Source organism: Falco rusticolus, chromosome 4 (assembly GCF_015220075.1).
Source record: "Falco rusticolus isolate bFalRus1 chromosome 4, bFalRus1.pri, whole genome shotgun sequence".
NCBI lineage: Eukaryota > Metazoa > Chordata > Aves > Falconiformes > Falconidae > Falco > Falco rusticolus.
The window spans coordinates 30,409,615-30,436,664 of NC_051190.1; the positions used below are offsets into that span (position 1 = coordinate 30,409,615).

General features: G+C 42.3%; 1 protein-coding gene across 3 annotated transcripts in view; it reads left to right on the top strand.

Moving 5' to 3' along the window:
* Positions 1-27,050, top strand: part of MAD1L1 (mitotic arrest deficient 1 like 1) — a 380,463-nt gene that overhangs the window by 142,979 nt on the left and 210,434 nt on the right. For all 3 annotated transcript variants that reach the window (XM_037385754.1, XM_037385755.1, XM_037385756.1), the window contains one exon: positions 17,144-17,284. In XM_037385754.1, the coding sequence (XP_037241651.1) occupies positions 17,144-17,284 (141 nt within the window). The remainder of the gene's footprint in view (positions 1-17,143; positions 17,285-27,050) is intronic.

A 27,050-nucleotide genomic window follows, 5' to 3' on the forward strand; every position in this document is an offset into this window, starting at 1 on the left:
GGAAGATCCCCAGGCAAAGACTTGAAAGAGGTCTGTTTTTTAGCCCCATTCTTCTAAGCTGCTGAATGACCACAACCACTTCATCTTGCAGGGCATTGGTTTCCCCTTCTGGAAAATGGAGTTGGTAACATTGAACTTCCATAGTAGGCTCCTTTTAAGATTGACTGCTAAAAAGTGCAGCATAAAAACCTAAAAGTAGTCCTACATTTCTCTATTGCTAAATGGAAGAATTACTTGAACAAGTTACATGTAGCAGTGTCCTCATAAGACATCTGCTTTTGCATATATTATTCTGCATTTTTCCTCCTGCTTCTCTCCTGTCTTAATTGTCTCTGCTTCAGTTTTCCCCAGACTGGAGAGTCTATTGCTTGTGCTAGATTAGCAAACTAAAGATAAAGGTTTTTGAAAATGAGACCAAGGACAAAAGCAGGAAGTGTGTTCAACTTGGAACTGTAAAGGAATATGTGAATGTGTTAAAAAGGGTACCAAATTCAATTATTTTTGTTAACTGGTGAGATCAGAAGAGGAATCAATTATAACGTGCAGATATCTTTCTTTGTGAGCTGCATGGCAAAAACTTCAATTGCATTTACTTTTTAAAGTTGACGTGTCAGGAGACAGCATTGATTCAGTATGTATGAACAAGGAAGAGACTAATGTCGTCTGTAAGTAGCAGGGAAGTATGGAACTTGCACCTCTTGCCAGTAATCTTTTCCATTTGAAAAGCAAATTGGTGAAATGCAGTTCAACTACCATAGAATCACAGAAGGGTTTGGGTTGGAAGGGACCTTAAAAAGCATCGAGTTCCAACCCCCTGCCACGGGCAGGGACACCTCCCACCAGCCCAGGGTGCCCCCAGCCCCATCCAGCCTGGCCTTGAGCACTGCCAGGGATGGGGCACCCACAGCCGCTCTGGGCAGCCTGGGCCAGTGCCTCACCACCCTCACAGTAAAGAATTTCTTCCTGATACCTCATCTAAATCTGCCCTCTCTCAGTTTAAAGCCGTCACCCCTTGTCCTAGCAGTAAATGCCCCTGTCAAAACCCCCTCCCCAGCTTTCCTGTGGGCCCCTTCAGGCCCTGGAAGCTGCTGTGAGGTCTCCCCGGAGCCTGCTCTTCTCCAGGCTGAACAGCCCCGACTCTGTCAGCCTGTGTCCATAGGAGAGGTGCCCCAGCCCTCTGAGCATCCTTGTGGCCTCCTCTGAGTTCACTCCAACAGGTCCATATTTTTTCTGTGCCGAGGGCCCCAGAGGCTGGATGCAGCACTGCAGGGGGGTCTCACCAGAGCAGAGGGGAAGAATCACCTCCCGCGACCTGCTGGCCACGCTGCTGGTGATGCAGCCCAGGATACGACTGACTGGCTATTCACACAATAAGTGAAAAAGCAGGGATAAAAATCACACCTCTTGAAGAAATTCAAGGTTAGACTTGGCATACATTGTTGGAGATGATTTAGCAGTAATTAAATTGGTTTTAAAATAGTGGGTAAATCTGTAGATGAGAAGAAAAAAAACCCCACCTGAATATCCATTAGCATGCCAGACTGTTAGCAAGCTTAGTAGGAGAGCGGCGTGAAAGTAAGCATTAGTGATGAGTAACAGTCCTCCCCTTTCAGCAAGCTCCAGGTCCACACTGAGCAAGTGCTTAATGATTGCTTTAACCACCCGGCACAGACAGGCTGTCATTTCTTGGTCAGCAGCCTCGCGGCTGTTTAAAATGTTCTGGTAACAGACATGGTAGAGACCATGTGAATTATCTTAACGTTGACTGCAGAAGTAAGCCCAGCTCGTATTTTTTTCCCCATCTCCCACCGCACTTGTGAGGTTCTCACCTCTTTGCACTTGCTGAGCCCCACGTGTGCGATGCCTGCACGGGTGTGTGCCCATCCCCAGCACCATGGTTTCTGCCAGCCTCCAGCAATGGCTAGCAAAGATCACCTACGTGCCTAAGAAAACCTTTCCTTGCAGCTGGCATTTGCTGTGGGATGCCACGCCCCTTAGGCTGCTCTGGTGTGCAAAACAGGCACAGCCCTTATAAATAACACAAAGTTATTTCTGACGTGCTCCTATGGTGTTACAAATAACAGCCATATCAATCACATACTGTTCATTCAAACATAAGAGTTTAAAACCGCTTCGGAGACCCCCTGTTTCTTCATGTAGCTGGTGAAAAAGAAATTGCTGTTTGGAGCATGGGAGGGAGTGTCTTTGTTTTTTTTCTTTGCTGTTTGTATCAGTGGGTTAAATTGCCTAATAACTTCAATTCTTAGCTTTTGAAGTACTTCTTGTTGTAAAAAGTATTTTTTAAGTATGAAATATATATGTTTGAAGTCCATGAATGTTGAATTTAGAGAAGATTGATAGTGTTCGACTCAATTCAGTGTCTGATATTAAAGAGGCAATTACATATGATTTGTGAAATAAAGCGAGCAACCTCTGCGGAGCGTGGTACCTGCAGGGTTTAACAGCATACTCTCTGATCTGAGCTAATAAGGGTGATATCTAATATTAGAGTTTGCCTTGTCAGAAAACCCATTAGTGTGCCAGTGTGAGAATGGTGCGTGTGATGCAGAAAGTACGCAGCTGTTTGCCTTTTGGTACCACAGGAGGAGGCAGGGAGAAGCTCTCTCTAAGATGTTCATTTGTTATGCTGCTGGCTTTTTTGTTTGTAGTATTAAACTGTTGATAAAGATGTTTGAGTATACATTCTTTTAGAAGCACATAAACTTCAGCTGGAGATTAATTCCTTTATTTGCCTGTGTTCCTCTGAAGTTTTAAAAAAATTTTTAAAGGCTTTTTTTCTTCTTTTGAGATGAAAACTTCAGAGCTCCCTCATTTTCAAGCCAGTTTTTCTTTTCATGTCTTCCTTCTCCATGCATGCTGAACATGCTGATCTGACACTATTTTTTTTCTTCCTTTTCCACACATCCAAAACCAAAATACAATTACACTTGCCATTGTCTGTACCCTGGAGAAACAGGTCATTACACAATCTACACCACAGGCTTGATGAGGAGGGGGTTTCAATTTGTACCATGTTTGTATTTAAATTCCAAGCTGCTAGGGATCGGTGTTAAATTTAGGTACATGGAGTAACCTGTGTGATATGCAGTTACAGAATATTAATAAAATTTGAGGCCTGAGCCAGTGTTAGACCACAGACATTTCATCTCCGCTTTGATTTTTGGTGTCACACTGTGAGTCTCCTGTATTTTACTTCATGGTGGCTGGCCCTGAGTTTTCAATTACAGAGTGATTTTTTTGTCCTTAATCCGCAACTCATTCATTCCTGGCTCTCCTTCCAGTCAGGTCTGGATAACTGTGTCAGAAATACTACAGCGGTTCCTCTCCGTTTCTGGAGACAAATGGATATTTATTAACCATCTAGTGAAGTGGTAAAAAGTAAGAGGAAAGAGTGAAGAATTATACTAGCGAATACTGCGGCAAAGAAACATAACTTTGAATATGTAAAAGACTGCTCTAGAGGAAAAAAGCAATCAATTTTTGCCTAGTATTGTGCTTAGAGGCTTAGGAGATCATTTCTAGCAGATATTTTCTGTTCTGTTCACTTTTCCAAGGCGCTGCTCCACAGCTCAGAGTACAGACGGAACTGATGGGCTGTGCTTTGCTCTCTCGTCCCTGCATGACCGTAGCTCCTCGGTGTCCTGCTGCCTTGGACCAAGGGGGAAATCCAAATGGCAGAGCCTGTGAGCCAGCGTGGTCTCAGCGAGTGAGCCTGAGGTGGATGGGGTCATTATTTCTCTGAAGGAGCGCTCTGTCAGAGCTCTGTGCCTGTGGTCAGTGAGATACATGCCTTTGTGAGACTTCATGTATGTAGAACATTAGAAGGTGCGTCTGTTTTGCGGGTACATCAACTGCTTGTACCTTCTGCGTCACGTTTCAGAAATCTCACTAGAGGATATTATGTGATGATGTAATACAGAGTGTGTTCAGAAATCGAAGACTCCTGAAGATACAGCGATAGTATTTTCTTCACATATACGCATTTCATTATGTATATCTGGAGCAAATCTGATTTGCTCATGTTCATCTAACAGCTTTTCCCCCAATTTACTTCTTGACTTAAGTGAGTGTTAATCATAAACTGTTTCATTAGTCACTAATTTGATTCAGGGGAAAACTTGCAAAGATTTGACATGTGCTGTAAAATTTGCACTACTTCCATGGACTTGAGGCAGGTGTTTTGCACAAGAAGTCTTTTACATAGCCTTGTTCGTTGATTTTGTTTGTGTGTGTGTTTAGCATCTTTGATGTACACAAGACAGAGGCAGAAACTTACAACTTGCTGCTTTTTGGGTGCTTCTGTTCTTACCCTCAGTAAGCTGAAGAGTCCTAGTGAATTAGTAAACATGGACAGCATCTTCAAGACTGCACTGACAAAGGCAATACGGTACTCATGCTTTCTTTTAATGTGGTAGAGCTCATGTATATTGTTATTTGAGGTGAAATAATAGGGACAAGTCTGAAAAATAATACTTGCAAGTGAAATAGGAACAGCTTTTTGGAATAAGTTGAAGAGAGGGATTGTGAAAGGGTCATAAATTCTAGCTGAATATTTGTTCTTGTTACCTTTTGTCTTCCCTTCATCTCTAAACCAACCTTTTTTGTGCTTGTGGTATCAAGTGGTTTTATGTTGATTGTGGAGGCTTTTTTGAACAACCCAAGGTGGATGGTAAGGATGCTGTTCAAGTAATGTAAAATTACTCCTGAGAGAAGAGAACGAGGGAAATAGCAGCATCGCGGTCCTAGACTTCAGGAGAGTGGAGTATGATCTGTTCATGAGCCTCCTTGGAAGAATCCCATGGAGTATGCTCCTGGAGAGAAAGGGAATCCAGGAGAGCTGGAGAGGTTGCTGTAGACAAAGAGCAGCTTTCAAACCTCAACTGTTGTGCAAGTCTGAGTCTCTTTGCTTCTGAGAATAGGCTATATTGAAAATTGGCATCATCTCATATAGCATTTGTTGGTAAGATAAAGCTGTATTTGTGAAAGAGGTACTAAATCAGGAGAGTGCTGGCCAGGTTTGTTGTAAGATATTTTATTAAATATAAGGTATTTCACAAATGGAAGCAGAGGAGCCAAATATTTCAATTGATATGTGACTTCATTTTAAACTTTTTTTTTTTTAGTTTAGAATAATAAAAATAGATCTTATAGTATTTCCTGACATATCACAATGGACTTTTTTCCAGAGATGGGACAAATTTAGTGATGGGTATTGTATGCTTAAATAAATGGGTCTGTTCTCACCTTTTCATCTTCTTGAGGACTCGATTGCAAACTAAAAATTCTGTAATTCTGCCTGTGGTGGTAGTGGATTGAGTGTCCTTTGGATTGTTTCTCTGGTATGTAGAACACAGGGAAGGCTAAATTTCAACTTGAGTGCCTACAAGTTATACAGAAGGTTCTGCATTGTGGGTGTGTTGCAATATGGAAGTGGGGGTTCATCTTCATCACTAACTGTCTGCTATTTCCCAGCTTTTTCCATGATGTTATGTGGCAAGGAGAGACTTCTTCCCTCTGTTACTGTGTCTTTTCTTTTGACAGTCATCTCTGTGATTGTACCATGTTCTATTCACTTTGATGAAGTTGTGCCCAGAAGTAGAAAAGCTGATTCTGCATTTTGTCATCTAGTACCTGGCAGTTCATTACTATGAAAGCAAACCAACGGTTTTAGTTTGCAACAAAGTAGGTTTTTTAATATTGTGGTTCTGCTCTTTATTGCTGTGTGGGTTTGTTGAAAACAAAATGTAAATAAACAGGAGTGTACATAATTTTGTGGCCAAATACTAATTAAAAGACTGAGCAATGTTTTGGTCTTATACATTTAATCATCATTCTCTTTCAGATGTATGTAATGAATACATTTCCTAAATAATGTTTTTCTTCTGGTAAACTGATTTTTCCACTTGTTTTTAATGAAGCATGACTTCAGTGCCTCATGTTTTGTCTAATGGTTTGAGCATAACATTCTTGATGTCAGTGCAGTTTTGAGGAAAGATTTTGTTGATTTAATATTGCAGAGGCAATGGAGGAAGAACAAACAAAGGAATGTCATTTTGTCTACGTGAATTAATCAGCAGTCTGGTGACACTGTAAAAGGAAGGTGTTCGCTGAGTGGCAGCTAATATTAATATTAGGTGTACTAATTTGTAGTCTATTTTAAGGTAATATTATCAGTTCTGAAATCTTTAAAATTTGAAGGAATCTGTATCCATGTGCTGTTGTCACAGGGCTGGAGGCCCTTTCTTAAGTGTAGACATCCATTCTCTTCTGTTCTCTGCCACGTGTGACTGGGGAGGTTGCTGCCTGTCATGTTCCCAAACTGCAAATCACTGGACTTTTGCCATCCCCTGGCTCAGCAGCTTTTGGGAGAGCATCTTGTCCTGCTTCTCTAATGGTTCTTTTTCTAACTTCTCTGAAGTTGGTGAGCAGTAGGTGTTTGCCAACCTGTGCAGTTGGCACTGAGCGCAGTCAGCGGGTCCTTGCCTGTGGGGAGGTGCTGGTGGAGTGGGTCTGTGAGTAACCTGTGTGTGAAAGAGTTTGATGAGCAGCAGGTGTTAGGATCATGTTAGGATCAATTTAGCCAGCCAGGAGCTGGGTGAGAGTGTACCTGTTGCTCATGGAGAGAGGTGGGGAAGGGACCAGTGACTCGCAGGTGCATCTTCACTCTTTTGCTTCATTCCTCATCAACCTACTTCAGCTAAGGATGCTGCAGAATGAGAGCAGCAGTCAGAAACAGGTGATGAGACTATGAGTGACTGGGAAAGCAGTTATGCTAGAAAATAAAAGGTTGGATTTGTTTACCTTAAAAAGTAGTTGAATGGGAGGTGACAAGTTGAAAGTGCAGAGTCTAATGAATGAATGGCTTTAGAGAACTTGTTTGGGAGCTGTTGTTTTCCCTGTCTGTGCAGTGCAAGAACAAAGGTGTTCAATGAAGCTGAAAGATGGCAAATTAAAAACTGATAAAAGAAAATACATTTTCAAGCAATGGGATTCATTTCCGTCAGAAAACTGGCAAGGTCAGAAATTTATCAGGGTTCAGAAAGAGACTGGATATTTATATGATCAATAAAAATATCCGGAGGAGTTGTCAGTGAGAGCTTGTTTTCAAAAGTGTTCATTAAATGGCTTTTTTTTGGAGCTGGGAAGCCCAAGGTGAGGGTGCAACTGGAATGGTGGTAAAGTGCCATAACCTTGTACCTGCCTGATGTGGTCCTTGTGGCTGGTTCTTAAGCATCTGATTTTATTCTTTGTCCTCTCTGGGTCTCTAGAGGGGTGGGATCCCAGGCACAGAGGGGTGGTTCATGATCTTCTACACCAGCCTGCACTGATGTTTACAAGGGATTAGGGTGCTGGCGTATGACAAACCTCTGCTCAAGAAGCTGCAGTCCAGAGCACCAAGGTGGCACGTTTGCTTTTTTAGATGGAGAAAACTCTTTCCAGAAGTGCAGCTCACAGGGTTAAGGAGTAGCCAGGCTTGGTGGTGTTTGCTTCCTGAGAGTGACCCTGAAGGTAGCTCCTGATTAAGCTAATGAGACATTTCTGTGGGTGTTTTCTGAACTGTGCTCTGGGTGGAGAGAATAAGCTGATCTTAAAAAAGCTGAAGAGGTGGTGTTACTTGGTTGCTTGGTCTATGTTTTTAACCTTTTTAGTTGGCTTATATATACAAAGTGTTAAAATGATTGTTCATCCATATTTTCAAAGGGTACAAGTTAAAACATGTGACCCACACCATGTGGGTAATGTGAAACATGTGTTGTGTAATGTGAAATTAGTATTTTGACCATATCAGACTGAATCATAGCATTTTAGTTAAAAATAATGGCTTGTTATTGTTTTGCCCTAGATAAATCGTTGGCTGTGGTTAAATAAGCTGTCCCTTAAGCTAGCCCAGTCTTACTGTTGGGAGCACAGCTTGGGTGAGAAATGACCCTTTATAGTTATTACAATTTCAGCAAGAATATGTTTATTCTTTTGCCTTATAAATGGCTTACGTTGTATGGAAGTTGCACGCTGTACCTCCTGTGCTTACCAAAATGCTCTACGGCTTTTGGTCAACAACTTAAGCGTCGGGGCTGGGCAGGCACTGGATGTGGTACTGTACATGTGGGCTGTTTGGGTTTTTTTTACCCCTCTGTATTCTGCATCAGGGTGGATCTACGAATACTGTGGGCTCCTGGACAGTTCCCTAGTAGTTATGGGCCAGTAATTGAAGGGAGTTTCCAACAGCTGTGGATAAGTGAAAACATTTTAACCCCAACGTATAGTGAGCAGAAAGGCTCTTTGTATAGACGCGTTCAGCCCTGTGGCTTGCGACTTTGGTCTGACGTGACGTGGAGTTTTGTCCTGTAGGTGCTGTGGGTGTCTGCAGGCTTCACGTGTGTTACTCAGCTCATTGCCTGAGGAAGTTCTGTTGTAGCAGCCAGACTGCTCAATCCTCTCTGCACCGTGTCCCTTCCTAAGGAGGTGTTGCTGGGCTGTGAGGGCAAGGACCTGTGTCCCCTCTGCCCAGGAGAATCCTGTAAAGATAATGCAGATGTGCTAGGGGTGACCTAGGAGATAACCTGGTGTCTGATTTTTGAAACTCTTGTTGAAGTTGCTGATCTTTTATACCCTGGAGGTAGTAGAGGGAATGTTTTATGAATTAAGTAAAATATGGAAAATTACTACAATTTTTTAATAAAGCAGTCAGGTGATGTATATTCTGAAGCGCTAACCAAAAGCCCTTTTTCTTTGCCATTTTCAAAAAACCACAGCTGCCATATTCCTACAGTTGTTGACACATTGTAAGGGGACCAAGAAATTACTTTTCACGTTTAATGGAATGTGCTGTGTTGAGCTCATCGGATGAACTCAGGTCTGTGATTTTTTTGTCCTCTCAAAATCTGATGCGAGAGATTTGTCCTCCTGCTTCGGTTGTTGTAACCTGAATCCCTAGGAACAGAGCCCAGGCAGTGGTGCAGTTCCTCCTCCTTTATTTTTGCAGAGATAACCACACCGGCTTAGAGCACAGTTCAGTTTACTTTTCTCCAAAGTTAATGATATTTAAGCGTCTAGAACTGCAGGAAACTGGCTGTTAAGAGATTTAGAGGCCAATATCTGGGATACTTAGTAGGCAGGAGGAAAAAGAAATCTGAGGGTAAGGAATGAACATAGGTCTGAATTTTTATGTGCTGTAGACACTGGCAGAATAGAAGAATCTGATGCACTCTCACAAAACCTTTCTTTTCAGGGTTGAATAAGATTTTTTCTTTTTTTTCTTTCTTTTTTTTTTTTTTAAATAGGTGAATAAAATATTAGTTTTATATTGCCAGTAAGTAAGGATGAATACATTTCCTTGTCAGTTCCATGCCTTCCCTCTGCCAGCAATGGTAATCTAGTGGCTAGGTTGAAGAATTCATGGTATTAAATTTTTTTTAAAGAAATGACCGTTTTCCAAATGTGAACCGTGCACATGGCATCAGATACTGGTGTCAGATAGAGAGTGGCCCTGTGCTGAGGCAGGTGAATAAAGCAGCTTCACACTTGTGGAAGATTGCTACTGCTTGAGCAGCAGGGCTAAGAGAAGTGGTAGAAAGAAGGGGAGGTTTTTTTAATCAAGAGATGAGAAATACACTGAGATAGAAAAGCAAGCTTGTGCTAGATAGGCAGTGGTGAGTGTTCCAGTAGATGGGAGGTAAATGAAGAAAAATCATAAAATTATTTCATGGCAGCAGGAGGCTGGGAAACATAACTGAACATGTTAAACTCTCTGTGAAGCAAGGGGACCCCAGGGGTATTTTAGTCAAATGATATTTAGTTTGTTGCAGTGTCAGTGGTGTGATTGCTTGTCAGCTGGCATATGTATGTGCTATAAGCAAAATGAGGGTTTTAGAGACCATGCACAATTTTCCAGAAGATAATAAGCAGGGGATTTATCAAGAGACAGATTAAAAGAGTTACAGTGGATTTATTTGCTCTGGTCCATTGCCAGGATATAAGGCAAGCTGAGCCCTCTCCAGAGAAGTATTGGAGGTGAGGGACAAGAGCTAGAAAGGAAGAACTGTAATTCTGGAGGAAAAACTTAAGGAATATAAGAGCATATAAGATACACCGGAATTTGTAGGTGTACATTTAAAGTTGCCTGCTGACTGTTTGCCAAAAGAGCAATCAGATTGCAGAGTCTCCAGAATTTAAGAAATTATGGTTGGGAAGCTAAGAATCTCTCTGAATGTCTTGTTCTGGCACCTAAATTAGCCTTTGATCATCTTTTGCAAGCTCTCTGCCTGGTTGCGTCCTCTTCTCACCACAGTTTCCCATGGTGGCTGCTTTCTCCAGACTTCCAACCTTGGGTGCAAAGTTGGTGTTCAACATTAATGATATGCTACCTTTTGTGGCAAGAAAATGGCTGTTATGAGAGTATCACAAAAAGTGATGAAACCCATCAGTTACAGAGAGATGGTGGGACAGAGAGGGATGCTTAATTCCTGGTTTGCTGTGCTTGTGGTTACAGAGTACATCAGTCCTTCTGACCTCTTTCCCACCTATTCAGGTCTTGGACTTATAAAGAAAGAATTTTTATTTTTGTTGGAGAAGCCCTGGTTGTAGGGCACAATACATCTGAAGGGCTTCTTTATAGGTTACATCCATCTTTAGACTCCTGCAAGAGCCTTATATTGGCTTGAGGGGCAAAAATGCAAGCAGAGGTTTGATTTATCGAAAGTCACATTTGAGAGGTAAGGATATTTTGAAAATCCATTTCCTAATGTTCTTCTCAGTGCAAGGGTAGTGAAATGTGCTGGATGTTTTTATTTTTATGGAGTTAACAGTTTTTTTTGTAAATGCTGTTTTAATTGAGGTCTTGAGTAGAAAGTCAATGGTGTGTATATACATATGTGTCTGCAGTCAGTTCTAATTTGCAAAGTAATGTGAAAATAGGTCAACCACAGAGATAAATGTTGGGAAATGGCTGTAGCTGAGAAGGAAGCGGTTTGGAGGTTTGAGAATAGAAAATTTTGGTTTGAAGATGATTAGTATGGAAGTTAAGGGTGGTAAGAGAAAGGGGAACAATTTGCCTTCTGGTAGATGCTGCTGTAGACAAGGAGGATTTGAAGAGTTTCTAGTAATTTAATTTTTTCTGGTTTTGTTTGGCATAGAACTCTTGGGGTTTTTTGTCTGTTCTGGAAGAGTTGATTAGCTCTTGTTAGCAGTGCTCCAAGGGTGTCAGGAGCTGAGGGGATGTAGCTCCCTTAGATACATTCCTGTAATAGCAAAGTCTGACCAAATGTGCCTTTAGCCAGTGCCCTGCCTTCAGCCCCCTGTTTCTTCGGTCTTGCTGTCACTGTGTTTTTACTCCCCCCCCTTTTTCTGTAAGGCAGTGGGATGTGAACATACATCTTTGAAGAGAGAAGACAAATTACAAAGTAAGGCTTATATCCTTATCAATTCCTCCAGCCATCAAATTGGGGCAGAACCTGTTTACTGTCAGTAGCCCCATGCATGTTCCCCAGCCAGTGCTTCTCCATGGTGTGTAAAGCAGCTGCCTGTATCCTGACAAGCTTGAAGCGTGATACACGTATCTCCTGTGAGCTGGGGGCAAACGGGCAGCTTGGGGAAGGGGCAGATGCTAAATGATGCTGCAGCCTATTAACGGTACCTCGTGTCTGTGTTGCCACACAGCATGCAGGGCTCTGTGCTTTGCTTTCATGTGTTTCAGCACCTTGATACAAATTCATTTCTCTGAATTACAGAGAAGTTGAGTTGTAATCCTCCTCTTTGATAAAGACATCACTGAAGTTGAGATTTATAACATTTATTGCTTGCCTTTATTCAGTAGACAGGTTACCTGTCAAAGAAGGAAATTAGAGTGGTTTGATATTAATCATATTAAGGCTCAGTTGATTGTTTCTTCTCCCTAATTCTTTTCTAGCTGTTTGCAATTTAATTGTTAATGTTTTCTTCAAGTATTTTATGAGATACCGAAATGTTGAAGTGATTTATAATTGCAAGATTTATAATTGTATTTTCTCATTTATCCTTCTTTTACAAGGTTGGGTCTGTTCCTCTGTCCTGTTTTCAGGGCCTGTCCTGCCATTTATGAGTTCATCAAAGGTGGTTGCTCATGGACCAGAAATTATCGTAACTAAGTTTTCATCTACCCTAAGGATATATTTTTTCAATAGGTCCTGACATGCTCTAATATATTGAAGTATTCTTCAGTTATTTCTGCCCATATTTTGGCTTATGTTCCCACACCTCATGCTGCTAGTTTTACTAATGTTAAACATCTGGTCAAGGCAGAGTTACTACCCCGCTTTTTCTATGTGTGTATTTGTACAGCTCAGATCAAGAAAGCATAGACCTCTCTTACACAGTCATCTTTCTCTTTTATTTGTGTTTTTACAGGGAATAGTTAGCTAAATTATACCTGATTGCAAATAGCATCTGTTTGATGTTGAAACTCCGTATCTTCAGTCTCGAAATTTTCTCTTATTACAACTAATTTGGAGTTCGGAGTCTGGAGAGGAAGAGGAGGGGGAAATCTTGCCACTGATTTCCTATAATGAAGCAGTCTATTAACATTCTCCAAAAATTATCATTAATTAAACAAAAAGCTCATCTAACGCTAGGAACAGGAATATTTCTGTACCATCAAAAAAGCGCCGAGTGGGAAATATCATTATGATTCCACTTTACAAAGTCAGTCTCTGCCAGGCTTTAACCCATGCAGAAGTGAGAGAGCAAGTGAGAGAGCTGTGCATTTGGATTGTGGATTAATAGTGGAAGTTCACTCATGTGGAAATAAAGCAGATTTTACTGTTACTAGCAACTGTCATTAAAAAGCCATTATCGGAACCGACCAGCACAATTCCTGCTCTTTCATTGCTAATGACAAAACAATCTGTTCTTTAAAAAACAACAACCCTATATTTTCTTTCAGAGAATGGTGCAGGAGACTTACCAGAACAGAAGCCGGATAAAGAGAGGCAGTTGAAAGATTTATTGATCAATAAACCAGACAATTACAGCTTGTTTATAAAAGGGAAAAAAACCAAACCCCCAAACCTCGGGCCTGCAAGCAACACTGAGACTCTAATAATGATAACACTGGCATCCAGCTCGAAACGATAAAAGTCAATAGGAAGATATAGGATTTCAATAAAATTATGACACTAGATAAACTTTACCCCAGGAACAAATTTTCCCTGGGTGTGTGACTGACTTCAGTGAGATTTGTAACTTTAATTTCTTTCCTATTGATTTTTCTTTTCTTCAACTAATTAGAAAGTCTGCGGTGAATTGTGTGTATGTATGTTTGAGGAGGGGCTAATGAACATCAACAGGAATAGGGCCTGAGTTTGAATGTATGTATATAAGGTCAGATGACTTTGAAAAAAAAATTTTTTTGGCTGCATTTTACTCTTCAGTTGCTTCCAATACACAGCTGGGAGTCACTGTCATACTACTCAGTGTGCAAATATTTGAAGCTGTGGCTGCCCTTGGAGATATGCAGCAGCACTGCTCCAGTGTCCTGGGGGACCTCGGTGGGGAGGGTGATGATGATGCTTATGTGAACAGTTCTCAGTTCTTTCCCTAAAATTAACCCCAAAGTCGCTTATGTTACTGCTGTTTCTGACCCGCTCTGGTAGCCCTCTGGTGTGTGAATGCTGGGGAAAGAGACTTTCCTGTAGCTTCAAGCTACTCCCCAGCTGGGTCAAATTTTGGCTTTACATAGAGGGAATAGAGGAGCTGGTGGGAGGACTGGAAAGAAGCTTTCTTTTAGTTAAGATTATAAAACGTTTTCTTTTTAGTTATTTAAGCAATAGTAGGAGGCACGTTTGTTTGGTGAATTGGTTGTTGCTGGCAGAAGGAAGGGAAACTGTTCAACCTTTGAAAAAATCACTATCCTTCCTCTTTTTCAAACTTACATCTCCTCAAACACAGCTGCAAGCTGCAGCACTGGAGTTTGCTGTAGGGCATTAATTTCCTAGGTTTATAAAGAACATAAAACCCAATTATTCTGTTTTTAGGGCATGTTTAGAGTAAGATGCGTTTCTGTTCTGCTGTTAATTTGAAACTGGTCAAGGTAAAGAGCACCTGGAAATGTGCCAGTGTGTGGTCCATGGTGAGTAAGCAGAGATGCCCTGCGCTGGGAAAACTTTGGAAATTCCCAGAGAAACTGCTTTTTAGTAATTCTGATAAATACTCTTCTGATAGAAAGCAGAGGTGTTGGAAAAATGTTGGAAAGGGCACCTGAAAGTCCCTGGGGAGGCTTACGATGGGGCATGTGGGATGAGGAGATATTGCAGCAGTTACTAAATCAGGATTATGTTTTAGAGAATCTTTTTAGACAGAGGACTTCTCAACAAGAACTTCTATTTCCTGCCAAACTAACAAGATCTTTAGGAGGGAGGGGAAAAGCTTTCAGTAAGTGCTCTTGATGGGGAGAAATTTAAAAAATGGAGCTGGGGACCACTTGTTGGAAGCTGAGAATTGATTTCATTACAGTATTAATATTTAGAAATAATTAAAGAGGAAAGCTAAACTCCAGGATGAAGTGTTTAATTGTACCACCCTTTATTTCAGCTTTTCAGCACCTTTTTTCCCCCCAATACAGCTTGTGCTGTGTTTACCGTGCATGTTTTTTTCTTGAGACTTTTACTCTTCCTTTAAGAGAAAGGCTTTGAAGGGCAAGCTCGGTGGTTGATTTTAGGGGAAGGACGGCCGGTAGGGATGTCCTGCTCCCATGCAGTTTTCCCATCCTAACATGAAAGCAGAAGCTTGTCCTCCTTGCAGCTGAGCAGCTCAGGGAACTGCTAGGATCTTCCTGGGGATGACTCAGATGACCTAATATTCAGCAGTTAATTGGAAGCCGAGTGTGATGGGAATTGCCAGGGGTCCTGTTTGCTTTTGAAAAAATGCTAAGGATTTTGGGACTGCCCTGCTGTAATGGCAAGAACATTACAGTGTTAAATTATCACTTCGATGAAAGATGCTTAGCAGAAAATTAGGATAGCGGAGCAGCTAGGAGCACAGAGAAAGAGAGAGGGTGCTGTAATTGCAGCAACATAGAAGGATCAAACCAATACCTTTGCTAAACACTGTCATTAAATTCTCTTCTGTGCTCTGGACAATGATTCTGCAATAAACAGGGAATGAAAATCATCTGCTGAGCAATAGTAGTTTGCCTTATGGAGAATGCACTGGGCAAATGGGGTGATGTGTGTGAGGGAGGAGGAGGATGGACCGATCCTGTACTGCTGCCTTTCTGCTAAAGAAGTTCATTACAAGGCAGGCATGGTGTAGCTGGTTTTGGGTTTTCTTCTTCTGCAGTAACATGTAAGTGCTTCCTTTCATATGTCTGCCAGATGGTAATTCTTTCTAAACTATGGCAAAACTGTGCTTTCCTTGGAAGAATGTTTCTCTTCCGTCAGGACTGAGCAAGGAGCTAGTAGTAGCTTCCAGACCTGTTTATGTTAAAACCTGTTTTTCTTTATTATTTTGTTAACTCAGTTCCTGTAGCCCTAGGCTGTCCTTTGGTCTTGGGATCCTTTTACCTGCTGACCAACCCAAGCATCTTGATTGACCTTTCAGTCCACAACATGTTCTGAACACATGCTGTACCTCTGGCAGTGCCCCTAGTCTTATTTTCACAACTCAAATTTGAATGTTCCTTCCCTTTCCCACACGTGCACTTGCTATCCGTGTTCGGTCTTTGACCTTTAGATTTTGAAGGAGGTCAGTAGTCTTTGTAGATGGGCTTGCTCAGCTGAGCAGTTAGCATCACCATTGCTGTCTGAAATACAGCCTTTTTCGTTCGGGGGTGGGGGGAAAAGGACCTTTTTTTTGTACCCTGGCAATTCCTGATTTCCCCAGAAGAGCAGAATCCTAGCGAAGCATTTCAGTGTGGCCAAGGTGGGTTTGTGAAGTGCTCCAGGTTCAGTGTAACGGCAGTGGCCTGGTCTGGATGTGAACTGCACAGCTATAAAACTGAGTGGTCTTATAATAATATTTTGCACGTGTGTGGTGGCAGAATTCACACGAGAGAACTGCTTTGCTCAGGGCGCTTGTGCATTTCTGTAACAGGGTGAGATGGCAAACTTCAGCAGTGGAAGGGAGGCTGCACTGTCAGACTTCCTCAGAGTTTTTGCTCTTTGGATTTATGCCAGGGGCCTTTTTTGACCCTGTTCTGTAGCCTCACAAACATCAAGGCTCTTCCATGCAGTCAAAGAATAAAATACTTCGTCAGCTGGCTAATCCCTGTATGCATGTGGCACTGTAAGTGGTAATCTCCTTAAAATACACCTGACTTTTTGAAGTTCTCAGCCTTTTGTCCCCATTCTTCTTCTCCATCAATGCCTCGGAAGTGGGTGTTAGGTGCTATCTGAAGTTGGGAATGCATTAGGAAATACTCCAACCAGGAGCGCCCCCCAAAGTTTTACCTTTAGCTTTATACTTGGGGAGTGCAAGTGCTCACAGAGGGGAGAGGGATCCTTCTTTTTGTTTTTCTCTGCAAACACGTGGTTATAATTGCCAGCAAGTAGCAAAGTGAGCCAAACACATTGTCTGTGAGATACTAACCTCTGAAAAAATATTTATTTAAACACTGAGTTTTGCAGCGTTCAACGAGTTTAAGTCACATAAATTTAGAGGGTATTTGCTCTCAGCCACTTTGTTCGTTGTCAAATCTGTTTTGTTTCTGTTGTGACAATTCTGTTCATTCATTGCTGGAACTCTTTGGCAGGAAAAATGTCAAGTACTACACTAAATATGTTGCTGAAGGAACCCATTCAGCCATGTTGAATTAGAATAGTGTCTCCAAAAAAGAAGGCAGGCTCTGTTTTCAGTTGCCATCTGCTTGTTAAGAGTGTACTCATGTTGCTTTCCTGCAAGGGATATGTGCTTCTATAAGCACATGACAGTCTAATTTTTCGGTTTTCAGCGCAGCAACATTTATTTTGTTAGAACTGTGTGTTTCATCTGTGGCCTGATGCCGATATGAAGATGATGAGCGTATATCCATCAGAGTTTCATTGCTGTGTAAAAGAACAGTAGGCAAAAATGTAGAATATTGTTCTGGGAACCCTTTCCTTGGAGTGAGGTTAGAGGCTTTATCCCTAAAGGTGTTTGCTGTTCTTCCTGACAGGAGCGTGATGGGATGCGAGCAATCCTGGAATCGTATGACAGCGAGCTGACCCCTTCGGAGCACTCGCCCCAGCTGAACCGGCGTATGCGTGAGGCTGAGGAGATGGTCCAGAAGCTGCATGCTCATAACACCGAGCTGGAGGTAATGAAGAAGCACTATGGTTCACCCAGGGGTGAAGTAGTTGAGATCTGTAAGATTGAATTGCCTAGTGATGTGATCTGCCCTCACAAAAGAGAGATTTGCAAAATTCAGACTTCAAAATTCCAGGATCAATAAGACCTACGAGTTGTTATTCCGCATCTGAAGCTGGCAGAAGCCAGGAAGGATCTCTGGGTGGTGGTGAGCGTGCTTTGTGCTAAGCCCAGCTGTGCTGCGTGGCTGGAGTGGCAACTAGTTCCTGCGGGTTAAAGGGTTGTATATCGGGGAAAGTCAAGGGGTAATGAAGTGTAGCAGGTGTGGTGTCTTCTCTGTGGTCTGCTCGAAGTGATTCACTGGATCACACGTGTAGCAGGGCTCTTCAATATGCAGCGTGAGTGAGTGTGTGCTTGTAGAGCTTTACTCTTAAGGGCTGAAGAAGTGAGTGTCTGATGTTAATTCTTCTCATCTTGGCATTGGGCCTGAAAACTCCAGAATACCAGTAACTCTATTGAATGCTTTTTACTAGGTTTTCTCTAAGAAAAAACATTCCTTCCAAAGACAGAGCTATTTCTTGAAGGAATTCTGATACTCCTTTTAGTTCTCTTTTTGTAATGTGAAATGTAACAAGGTAAATGTGAACATGCATTTGCCAAGTAGTTCCCCTCTTCTCTGTTGTACTTTGTCATAATGGAGTGGGCTTTATGGTCAGGAGCTGAAATATTTGGAATATGTCTGTGATCTTAAAGGTTGGCAGTTCTATTACATAGGCTTTGCAATAGTCATAAGTATGGGAATTTTTCTTTCTGCATGTCTAGTTCCACCATTCTATAGATTTATACACGACAGAATTCAAATGGAGTAAAACTTGTAGGAAGTGATGCTCCTTAGGTTCATGTTGAAGGCATAGAGTGGGTTGTCCCACTGAACATAACTCTCTTTGTTGCTTCTGGCATCCTTAAAAATGCTCTTTTCTTGTGTTGGTGGGTGGGGTCTTCAGTCAGGCAATACTGGCTCCAGTGACCTTTAAATCCTTAGTGAGCGGAGCAGTATAGTGTGGTACAGATCAGTATCATCCTGTTTCTCAGAAAAGGAATTCTGCAAAGTTTTGGGCAAGCTGATGGAGATGTTAGCTGGTAACCTCAGATAAAATGGAAATTTGCCTGAGTTTGTCTTGTCTCAGAATGTTTCTCTCGTGTTGTCTTTTGATCACCATACTGCTTACCACCAGACAGAACAGGATTAGATGCTGCCGGCATAAAGTGATAGGTGACTCTTTTATTCTGTTTTCTTAGTTGTTTCCAACAGTGGCTCTAGGTTGCTGGAGGGAGATTTCTGGAATCGTTTCCCTGAATGGGTCAGATGTTCATGCTATCTTTGGGCAACAGTGAAAGACGTTTCCTTCATCAAGTGAAAGCATGAAAGAGTGTGGGAACCAATTGCTACGCCCCTTTATTTATAGGGAACAAATTCTATGGTTTTTTTTTTTTCCATGGCTATAGATTAAGGGCTACATGGAAAATTTCAGAAAGGAGCTGTGTTCTCTGGAGCTTTGTTGTGTGTGATGTCAACCTTTAAGCCTTTCAAAGACTTTGCTAGAAGCAGGATTCAAAGACCTGATATTCCCCTTGTAAAGTAAAATTTTATGCTTCGCTTGATTGTGTTTGTCTTTCTGACTGCAGTGGTGGCTGCTGAATCCCATCTATTTTGAAATTTTTGGGGAAAGTTTTTTGGTCTAGTAAAAATCTGGAAACTGGAAAAGGGAAGTTGAGGTACAGGCAGGACTCCTGGTGCCTCATCATCCAGAGCAGCAGCTGTAATCAACTGCCTGTAGATCAAAGAACTGGTCGATAGCAGCTATTAATAACTTCTAACATAATGCTCTGCACCCTCCCAGCTCTGCTGAGCCTCTGTACAAATTTTAGAAATGTTGACACCTGCATGACTCATCTCACAAACGGAGGAGACAGCTGGAATGAGGCACCTTGGAACCTCAGTTGTTTCTGAGGTGTGGGAGAAACAGGCTCCGGAGCGGGGTGGGGAGGGAAGGAGAAAGGGAACTTCAGCACGTTGAGGTCAGTGTGGCAGAAGGGTGGGGGCATCCCGGGAGCCCCTGGTGTGGATGGGCTTGGGAGGGCAGCACACAATCAGCTTGTAGAGAAGCACAGGGGAACGAGAAGAGCGCATCCGTGAGCATCGTGCACGTGGCAGCAAAGCGACAACATGCCCAGCTGTTCTGATGAGATCCATGTAGAGGTCTGGGGAGGCAGCAAAGAGCGAGTGATGGATCTGAGCTGCAAAGGCCTGGCTGATGCTCTTACTTTTTGCTACAGTGTGGAAAACAAGATCACTAGTTAACAGGGGATATACCACCCTAGGTAACCCCAGTTATGCCCGCAGAGGAGTGCTTCTGGCAGCTCAGCACACACCGGGACGCTGTGTACAGGAGCAGCCCTTGCACAGTCCCCAGGCGCTGCATCCCTGCTGGGGAGGCTGCAGGTATCACTGTGGTCCAGGAGCATCTTCAGTTTAAAAAAGTCCTTGAAACCTGTAAGGCAATTGCATCCTCTTGCATTGTATTTTGTTGTTTCTACCTTTCAGCTTTGTTCACAAACCTTAAAATTCACACCATGCACCATGTCTCTCCTGCCTGACTTCTTTTATCACAGTTTTTTTTTGTTTGTTTGGTTTGGGTTGGTTTTTTTTTTGCTGTAGAGTACTTAATTTACTAAAATCTCTTTCTGTGCTCCCTAGCAGAGAACCCTTTGATATTTCTTTTTTTTTCTTGTTTCTTCTGACTGCCCTAATCTGTTACCAGCAGCCCCACCGATGAACAAACCATAGAGAGGAAAAACTGATGTTTTTAACAGGGATTTTTCCTTACCCTGAAAATGGAGATTTTCCCATCCATTCCAGCAGCAGTGCTGCTTCACTCTGGTGAAGACAGAGTGATAGTGATAACGCAGTAGAAGCAAGGAGGAAACTGTGTGGAACTAGGAAGAATTTAGGGCTGAGGCAACAACTTTTAACTCATTAGGGAGATGAGGTCTCTGATAAGTCCTTTGCTTGATGTGTAAATGGAGGTGGGGAGCCATTTAAAAGAACACAGGGAATGAGAGAGGTATGTGTAAGCCCTGGAGGGTTGTGTGTGAGTGTTACTTTGGGAGGATGGAGTTAGGTGATGCACTGGGTCATGCCAGACTCCCTTCTTCCCCAGCCCTTGCTGGGCAGGACAGCTGCTGGGAGCACTGCTGCATCCACATCACAGACATTGCTTGGTTACAGGCACCTTTCCAGAAACTGGAATGCAGAAGGATGCTTTCATCCCAGATCACTTCAGAGATGCAGTGGTGCTACATAAGAGCTTGTCCTAGCGGAGCCTGATAGGGCAGAGAACTGAAAGGCAAAGAGAGGCTGATGGGGAACTTTTTATAAATCCCCTTCATTTGATGAATCCCCCCCATCATCCCTGATGAGAAAAGCTGGATCTCTTATGCATGGACATGCAAACACATAATCTGTTCTGGGATCAAAAATTACTGCTTTATCTGTCCCAGAACTGCCTGCCCCCAGCCCAGCCCCCCACTCACACCACCACTGATCTGGCTGGAGAGGTTTAAGGAAGCACTTTATGGACTGTTGAATGTAAAGCAGAGGGGAGATGCAAAGGAAAATGCCATCTGAAATGGTGGCTGGAAAAGCAAGCAGGCTGTGTCGGGCTATTTCATGTGGTTAATGAAGTGTCACTCACCATCTTTTTAAAAGTGTGTTTTGGAACTGAAGAGGGAGTGGGAATTTGTCCCTGGCCAGCCTGCTATAAATACTTAAAATAAACAGAATTGTAGCCTTATTTATATTAAGGCGTGAATTTTTGTTTTGATACTGGTGATATTAACAGTTTTCTTGTCAATTTGGTTAACTTTTACTACCTTTGCTCTCGCAACTTCTAATTTCAAGGTAAATATGACAAAACAAGAAGCTTCTATGCAAGCAGCAGCTACTGTGAAAAAGCTCAGATGTGGAGTTAGTGTTTGAAAAGTGAAATCCAGCTGCACAAATGAGAAATCATCATAAATATAACTCCATTAATAGTGACTTTATTACAACACACTTGGCTCCATATGAAACTTTAATGAAGAGAGATTTGCAAGGAAGGCTCATGCTGACACCTTCAATGGTCTCAAGCATTTTTTACATTGAGAGATTTACAGTGAGCACCATATGTACTCTAATCAGTTAATTATGAGTCTGACAGTTTCAGCACATGAAGTGCCATATGTTCTGTGTTTTTGTTCCGCCAGGGGCATTACTGGTGACCTCAAAACTCATTGACCAAATACTGTCACTTTATCTGCACCTGATAACTGCAGCGCATCTGCTGGCGGTGAAAATTGGGCATTGTTGATTCTTGTGATGTTAGTCACAAATCTGCTCCTTGCAAAGGAAGTTACTTAGCAGTCACCCTGGTGTTTAAAGTGCTTAAATTTTATGTGCGGATGCAATAAAATGTTTATTTGAGCAGTTAACAGTCCTTCCTTGTCTCTCACCCAGCTTCCCCTATCAGTGCCTTCCACTTTTTTACCTTCTATTTTTTTCTCTCTCTTTCATCCACACTATGTTTATCTTGCTTTATCCCTTCTCTGCTGTATTTCCTCTCCCCCTCAAATGTAAATTGTTTCTTTACATAGCAGAAGGGATTTCTGTGACAATGGGAACTTTATGGAGAAATTTACTCCCATCTGTGCAAGGTACAGAGGAGTTTGGTTTAATTTTCAGATTTTTTTTTGCCTGCTTTATGTCTTTGCTGCCATCCAACCCTTGTGCACTTTTTTTTCCTCGGTGACAACTGTAAGAAGCAATGAGAAGATTACTCTGCTTGCTTCATATGTCTGGAAGGAGCAAATTCAAGTCACTAGAGCTTTCCTGCCACTCCAGAACGGCATATGTTTCACTTGCCCAGACTTCTGCTGTCATTGTAGCATCTTATCTGTGACTCATGTGGGAGAAAACAGGCTCTCTCTGGAGATGATGCTAATGTGCTCCATGCATCAGGTACCACTGATTGCTGAAGCAGTCACAGGGCTGGACATCATCTTCTGACAAAGCAAACACCTTGTCGAAATACCATTTTGAACCTGGATGCTTTGGCATCTCTTGGCAGACAAGAGCCTTCCTGGGAACCGCTGTGGTCCTTTGTGTTCCTTTTCTAAAGGGGAGTAGGTCAGGCTCCGTGCCCTCTGCCAGTCCTGCAGAATGGGTTGTCTGGGCTTCTCTCTTCTTTCACACGCTTCACCTTCCTTCAGACCTGAGTGACCTTATCAAGTCAGGGAGCTGTTCGTTTCCTTCCCTCCCTTTTACACCTGCCAGTGGCTGTGTTTTGGGAGAGCACCTTGCATATAACCATCATTGTAATGAGGAAGTCAAGTCATGAAGGGGCTTAATGATTTGTTAAAGGTGACAGTCCCTGCTCAGTGGAAGAAGAGTGCTTCTTAAAACTGGTTGATACTGCAGCAGAGCCTGTCTCTGCATGTCTGAGACTTTTTGGTTGAACTGGATCTTAAAATTCAATTACTATTAACTTTTTTGAGGAGATTCCCCATTTTGGCTCTGTCCTAGAAGTTAGTAATTGATCAAGAGAAGCAGTCCATGGCACTGCCTTATACTGGAGATATTCTGCACAAACCAGCAGTTTTCACTACAGGATTTTTACAGCTATTTTTAGTGCATGGATGCTCTGACAGTTGAAGAATGGCTTTAACTCAGCAGTTCCTAGGGACTGCAGGTAACGGGAAGAAGCAAGCCTCCATCGTTCTCAAGAAATGAGAATGTCCTGGCACTAACTTGCATAGAGTAAATTACATGATTAACTATGACAGTATCTCTATCTCTGGCCTCTGATAAGCTGCTTTATAGACAAGCCGCCAGCAAAATGCCACCAGATGCAGAACAACGAGCAGCTGTAAGGACCCTTTTGCCGCTCTTGGCTGCATATTGAAGTAGGCTATTGAAGTGCACGGGACAGAAAAGCGTTTCCCAGCTCTGCTGCTCTCCTGTGCTTGGAGTGTCGTAAGAACAAGGGAAAACACTGTAATTGCCATCACGTCTTGCTGACAGGGATGCCTCTGATCTAGATGCAGTCCCTGACCCGCCCCTACTTCACTTACTGACTAGATCATGTCTTAACTCTCTAAATGTAAAAATTTTGACTAACGATAAATTATCACCAGTGCTGGTAACGCAGGGAGTTTAGGATGGACTCCCACTGTCAGAAGTGTTTCAGCCTGCAGGAAGCATACCTAGCCTAGGTGGGACCGTGCTAATGTCATCAGCCTCCTGTCTAGGTGTGATGCTCAGAGGGTATGGGTACGGGAGTGCTCCTGTACCTGACCTCTCAATGGTTGCACTTCAGCCCCAAGCAGATTGATAGGTGCCAGCAACAAAAAACATTTTTCCCTCCCCCTCACTTATGATCCCCTTAAAATGCTCTTGGTGTGAACAAAATCTCCTGTAGCCTCTTCTGGTGATGTTAAAAGTTACCAGGCACAAATGAGGCTTGACCTAGGGAATTTGGATTAGCTTCAGACGCACCTAGCTATAGGAGACAAGAGAAACAGATGAACTGGGTCTAAATTCTTACAGAAGATTTAAAATTGGGCTCTTTCTTACTGATGTTTTGGAAAGAGAAGATAACTGATGTGCAGTTATGAGTCATATGTACCGCAATAGAACAGGGGAGAGCATTTTGTATGGTGTTGAGAGCTTTAAAACCCTTTACACTGGAGAGCCTGCATGCCTGTGCCTAGAGATACGGGCTCTGCAATTAGATGTCTTTAGGTGGAGGAGAAAGTAAGAATACATTTGGAGTGGGAGCAGTGGCCTCATCCGCAGCAAACAGCAGCAAAGACGCTGCATGAAAGAGCTGCTTTTGCGCAATATGGTGCATATCACCTCCTGCCACAGGTGCTGCCGTGGGAGCAGGGTGCTGCAACCGGCATGCAAGTAGCGCGGTGATAACACGGCTCTTCCCTCACAGGCAGAAGACAGAAGGAAAATAGAAAATTAAGCGTCTTTGGGGAATGGGGTTAGGAACAGGTAGCTTCCAGCTTTCCAAAGGGAAGGCTTTGAAAATGTAAAAATGTGTCCTTATGTCGGTCTCCATCACTTGCCGTTGCGAGCCAGGCAGTGTGGAGGGAAGGGCTGGGAGTCAGTAGGGAGGGTGCTGGGCAGGTGCCTCTAGCACTTGCACCATTGTCCAGTGCTGCTTTCCCCAGTTACGTAGTTGTTTGGTTTTTTGCAACACTAGGGAAACATTCAACAAATAGGGCAAACTACATTCTGCATCTAATCAGAGATTTAATCTCTTTGAATCTCTTCCAAGCTGGAAAGCGTGGAGATTTAATGTGGCACTGGTCTCATCCATGTGGACTGTGCAGCTACAGCCCTTGTCACTGCCAATGCCACATGTCTGGTAGCAGGGTTTGTCTTTGGTGCTGCTCGAGTGATCCTTGGATAGGAACGATCAAAGCTTCTCAACCGCTTCCAGGGTATATGGTCTCTTTCTGGAGCAGGGTGATGGGATCCCGTTGGAGGCAATGTCACATCCTCCAGAGCACTTCCAGCCCGAAGTTGCCTGAAATGTTTGGTACGTGTTCACGGGGCTCACCACCAGAGAGCTGTTTCGGTGCCTGGCTCAGCAGGGATGGGAAAATTGGAAAATTAGCTGCTCCTGGCCAGTGTCTCTCCAGACTAAAAGCCAGGTTCATTTATGCTGGATCTCCCAGAGGTGCTCTCAGGCCAGCGCATCTCATCTGTTTTGAACTATATTGGTGATTCAGGCTTCAGTGCTAGTACAGACCTAAGGCTGATGTTAAGTGTCTCCTGATTATTAGGACTGCTACTTAGGAACGTTCTCACATTGATGAAAGCTTTAACAGCTTACGGAAGCCAAGCGGTGCTAGGGCAGAAGGGAGGTAAATATCTTGTGAAAAAAGTAAAAGCTAAGTTTGCACCTTGGGATAATGTTTTACATGGAAAATGCCAGTAAATCTTAGATATTCCCTAACTCTGCGTGACATTAAATAGTGCTTGTCTGGGTGTCTTAAGATATGTTCTGAACTTCTTGAGATTTTTTGATTTTTATGATGGCTGAATTTGAATTCTGTGATTTCTAGTGCTTCATTCCAGAATAATTATATAATCTCTGCATAATTTAAGATTTTAAGTGTTTGTGTTTTCATGTCATCTTTTAATTCAAGGTGGTGGTTTCCTGTAAGAAAGAGGGATTAATATTTTTAATGATTATTTTCTATTTAAAACTACGCTGTAAAGTCTCCAGAGAGTTCCTGCAGGGCCTCTACACAGGCTTGTTGTACAGCTGAGCTCATTTCTGCCCACTGTGTTTCTATGGGCTCCAGCTACAGACTTCTGTTGAAATCCTGTTAACAAATAGTTATAATATATAAACAGAAAAAGTGCTTTGAGAAAAAAAAAACATCAACACAAGCTTGTTCCCATACTCTTGTGGATCCTAACACTCTTGCTCTTTGCAGTTTGCAAGGATTGTGAGATCCACTTCAATACACTTAATACTTCGGTTATTATGGCAATTAGAACAACAGTTGTTGCTGTCTGGGTTTTCTTTTTGAAGCCCATTGATTCTTTATTTTGGCCTTAATTACCAGTAGTAGAAGAGGTGTTTCTTCAGGGAACTAATTAGTCTAAAAAGTCTGGTTCAGCATAGTGCTTGAGTGCAGTTAGTTGAACGGTGCCTAAATGCAAGAGCCAATTGCAATTGGTTTATTTCAGAACACACATAATTATTCACCTTTAATACTTCTCCATAGTTATGATTTGTGTTTACTCCCATGCGTTCCGCTAGTCTTCCCCTATGGACTGGTTTGTCCATAGGCTGCAGCATCTTCATTTCCCCAGTTTGGTTTCATATTAAAGTCATGAATTAGAGTGCGGCACCACTGAAAGTCGTAACTTGATCAGAATTTAAAGGTGGCTGAATTCTCTCTTTATTTTTCTCTTTTTCTTTTTTACTGAAATATGACTAGCCTACTAATATTTGGAAAAGGCTGGGAACAGAATAATTGAAAAAGCCAGCTGATAGCGGTTTTCACCAAGCTGTGAATAAAAACAAAGCTGTTGATATAGATCTCCTCTGTTCAGGGGTGGTCCAGGTAAATTGTAAGGAACAATTCTGTTTTCTCAGAGGCTTTACAATTTATCTATTTGCTTTAATCAGTGTTAATGTCAAATGTGCTTTGATTGTGCTAAAAGCTCTTCAGCAAAACGAACTGGAAGTCCTAAGTTTTGGAAAATGCCACAGTCTTCCTGTAATGTAAGATGTAACGTTTTTATTTTGATTTTTATTTATACTGTTTAATGAAATGAGCAGTACTACTGTACAATACACGTGCCATGAATCCAACTGTGATGTCAGTAACATAGATATGAAATGCATGGCACATTGATTTGACATATTGAACTGATTTATGTTTTCAATTTGTTTAAATGGCTATAATGGCTTTAGCTTTGACAGATGTACACTCATATTTTAGTTCTATTCAAGACCACATTAAAACCAGAACTGATTTCTGGTTTAAAGCATTGATTTTTATCTATTCTGTGTTCTGTTGCCTGCATTCCACGTCAGACTTGCAAACACGAGTTCTTGTAACATCAACTTTACTTCCTTTTGGAAAATGGTAGAAACAGCTCATTTCCCATTGGAAAGCTGATTCTTGGAAGAGCTGCTAAACATAAA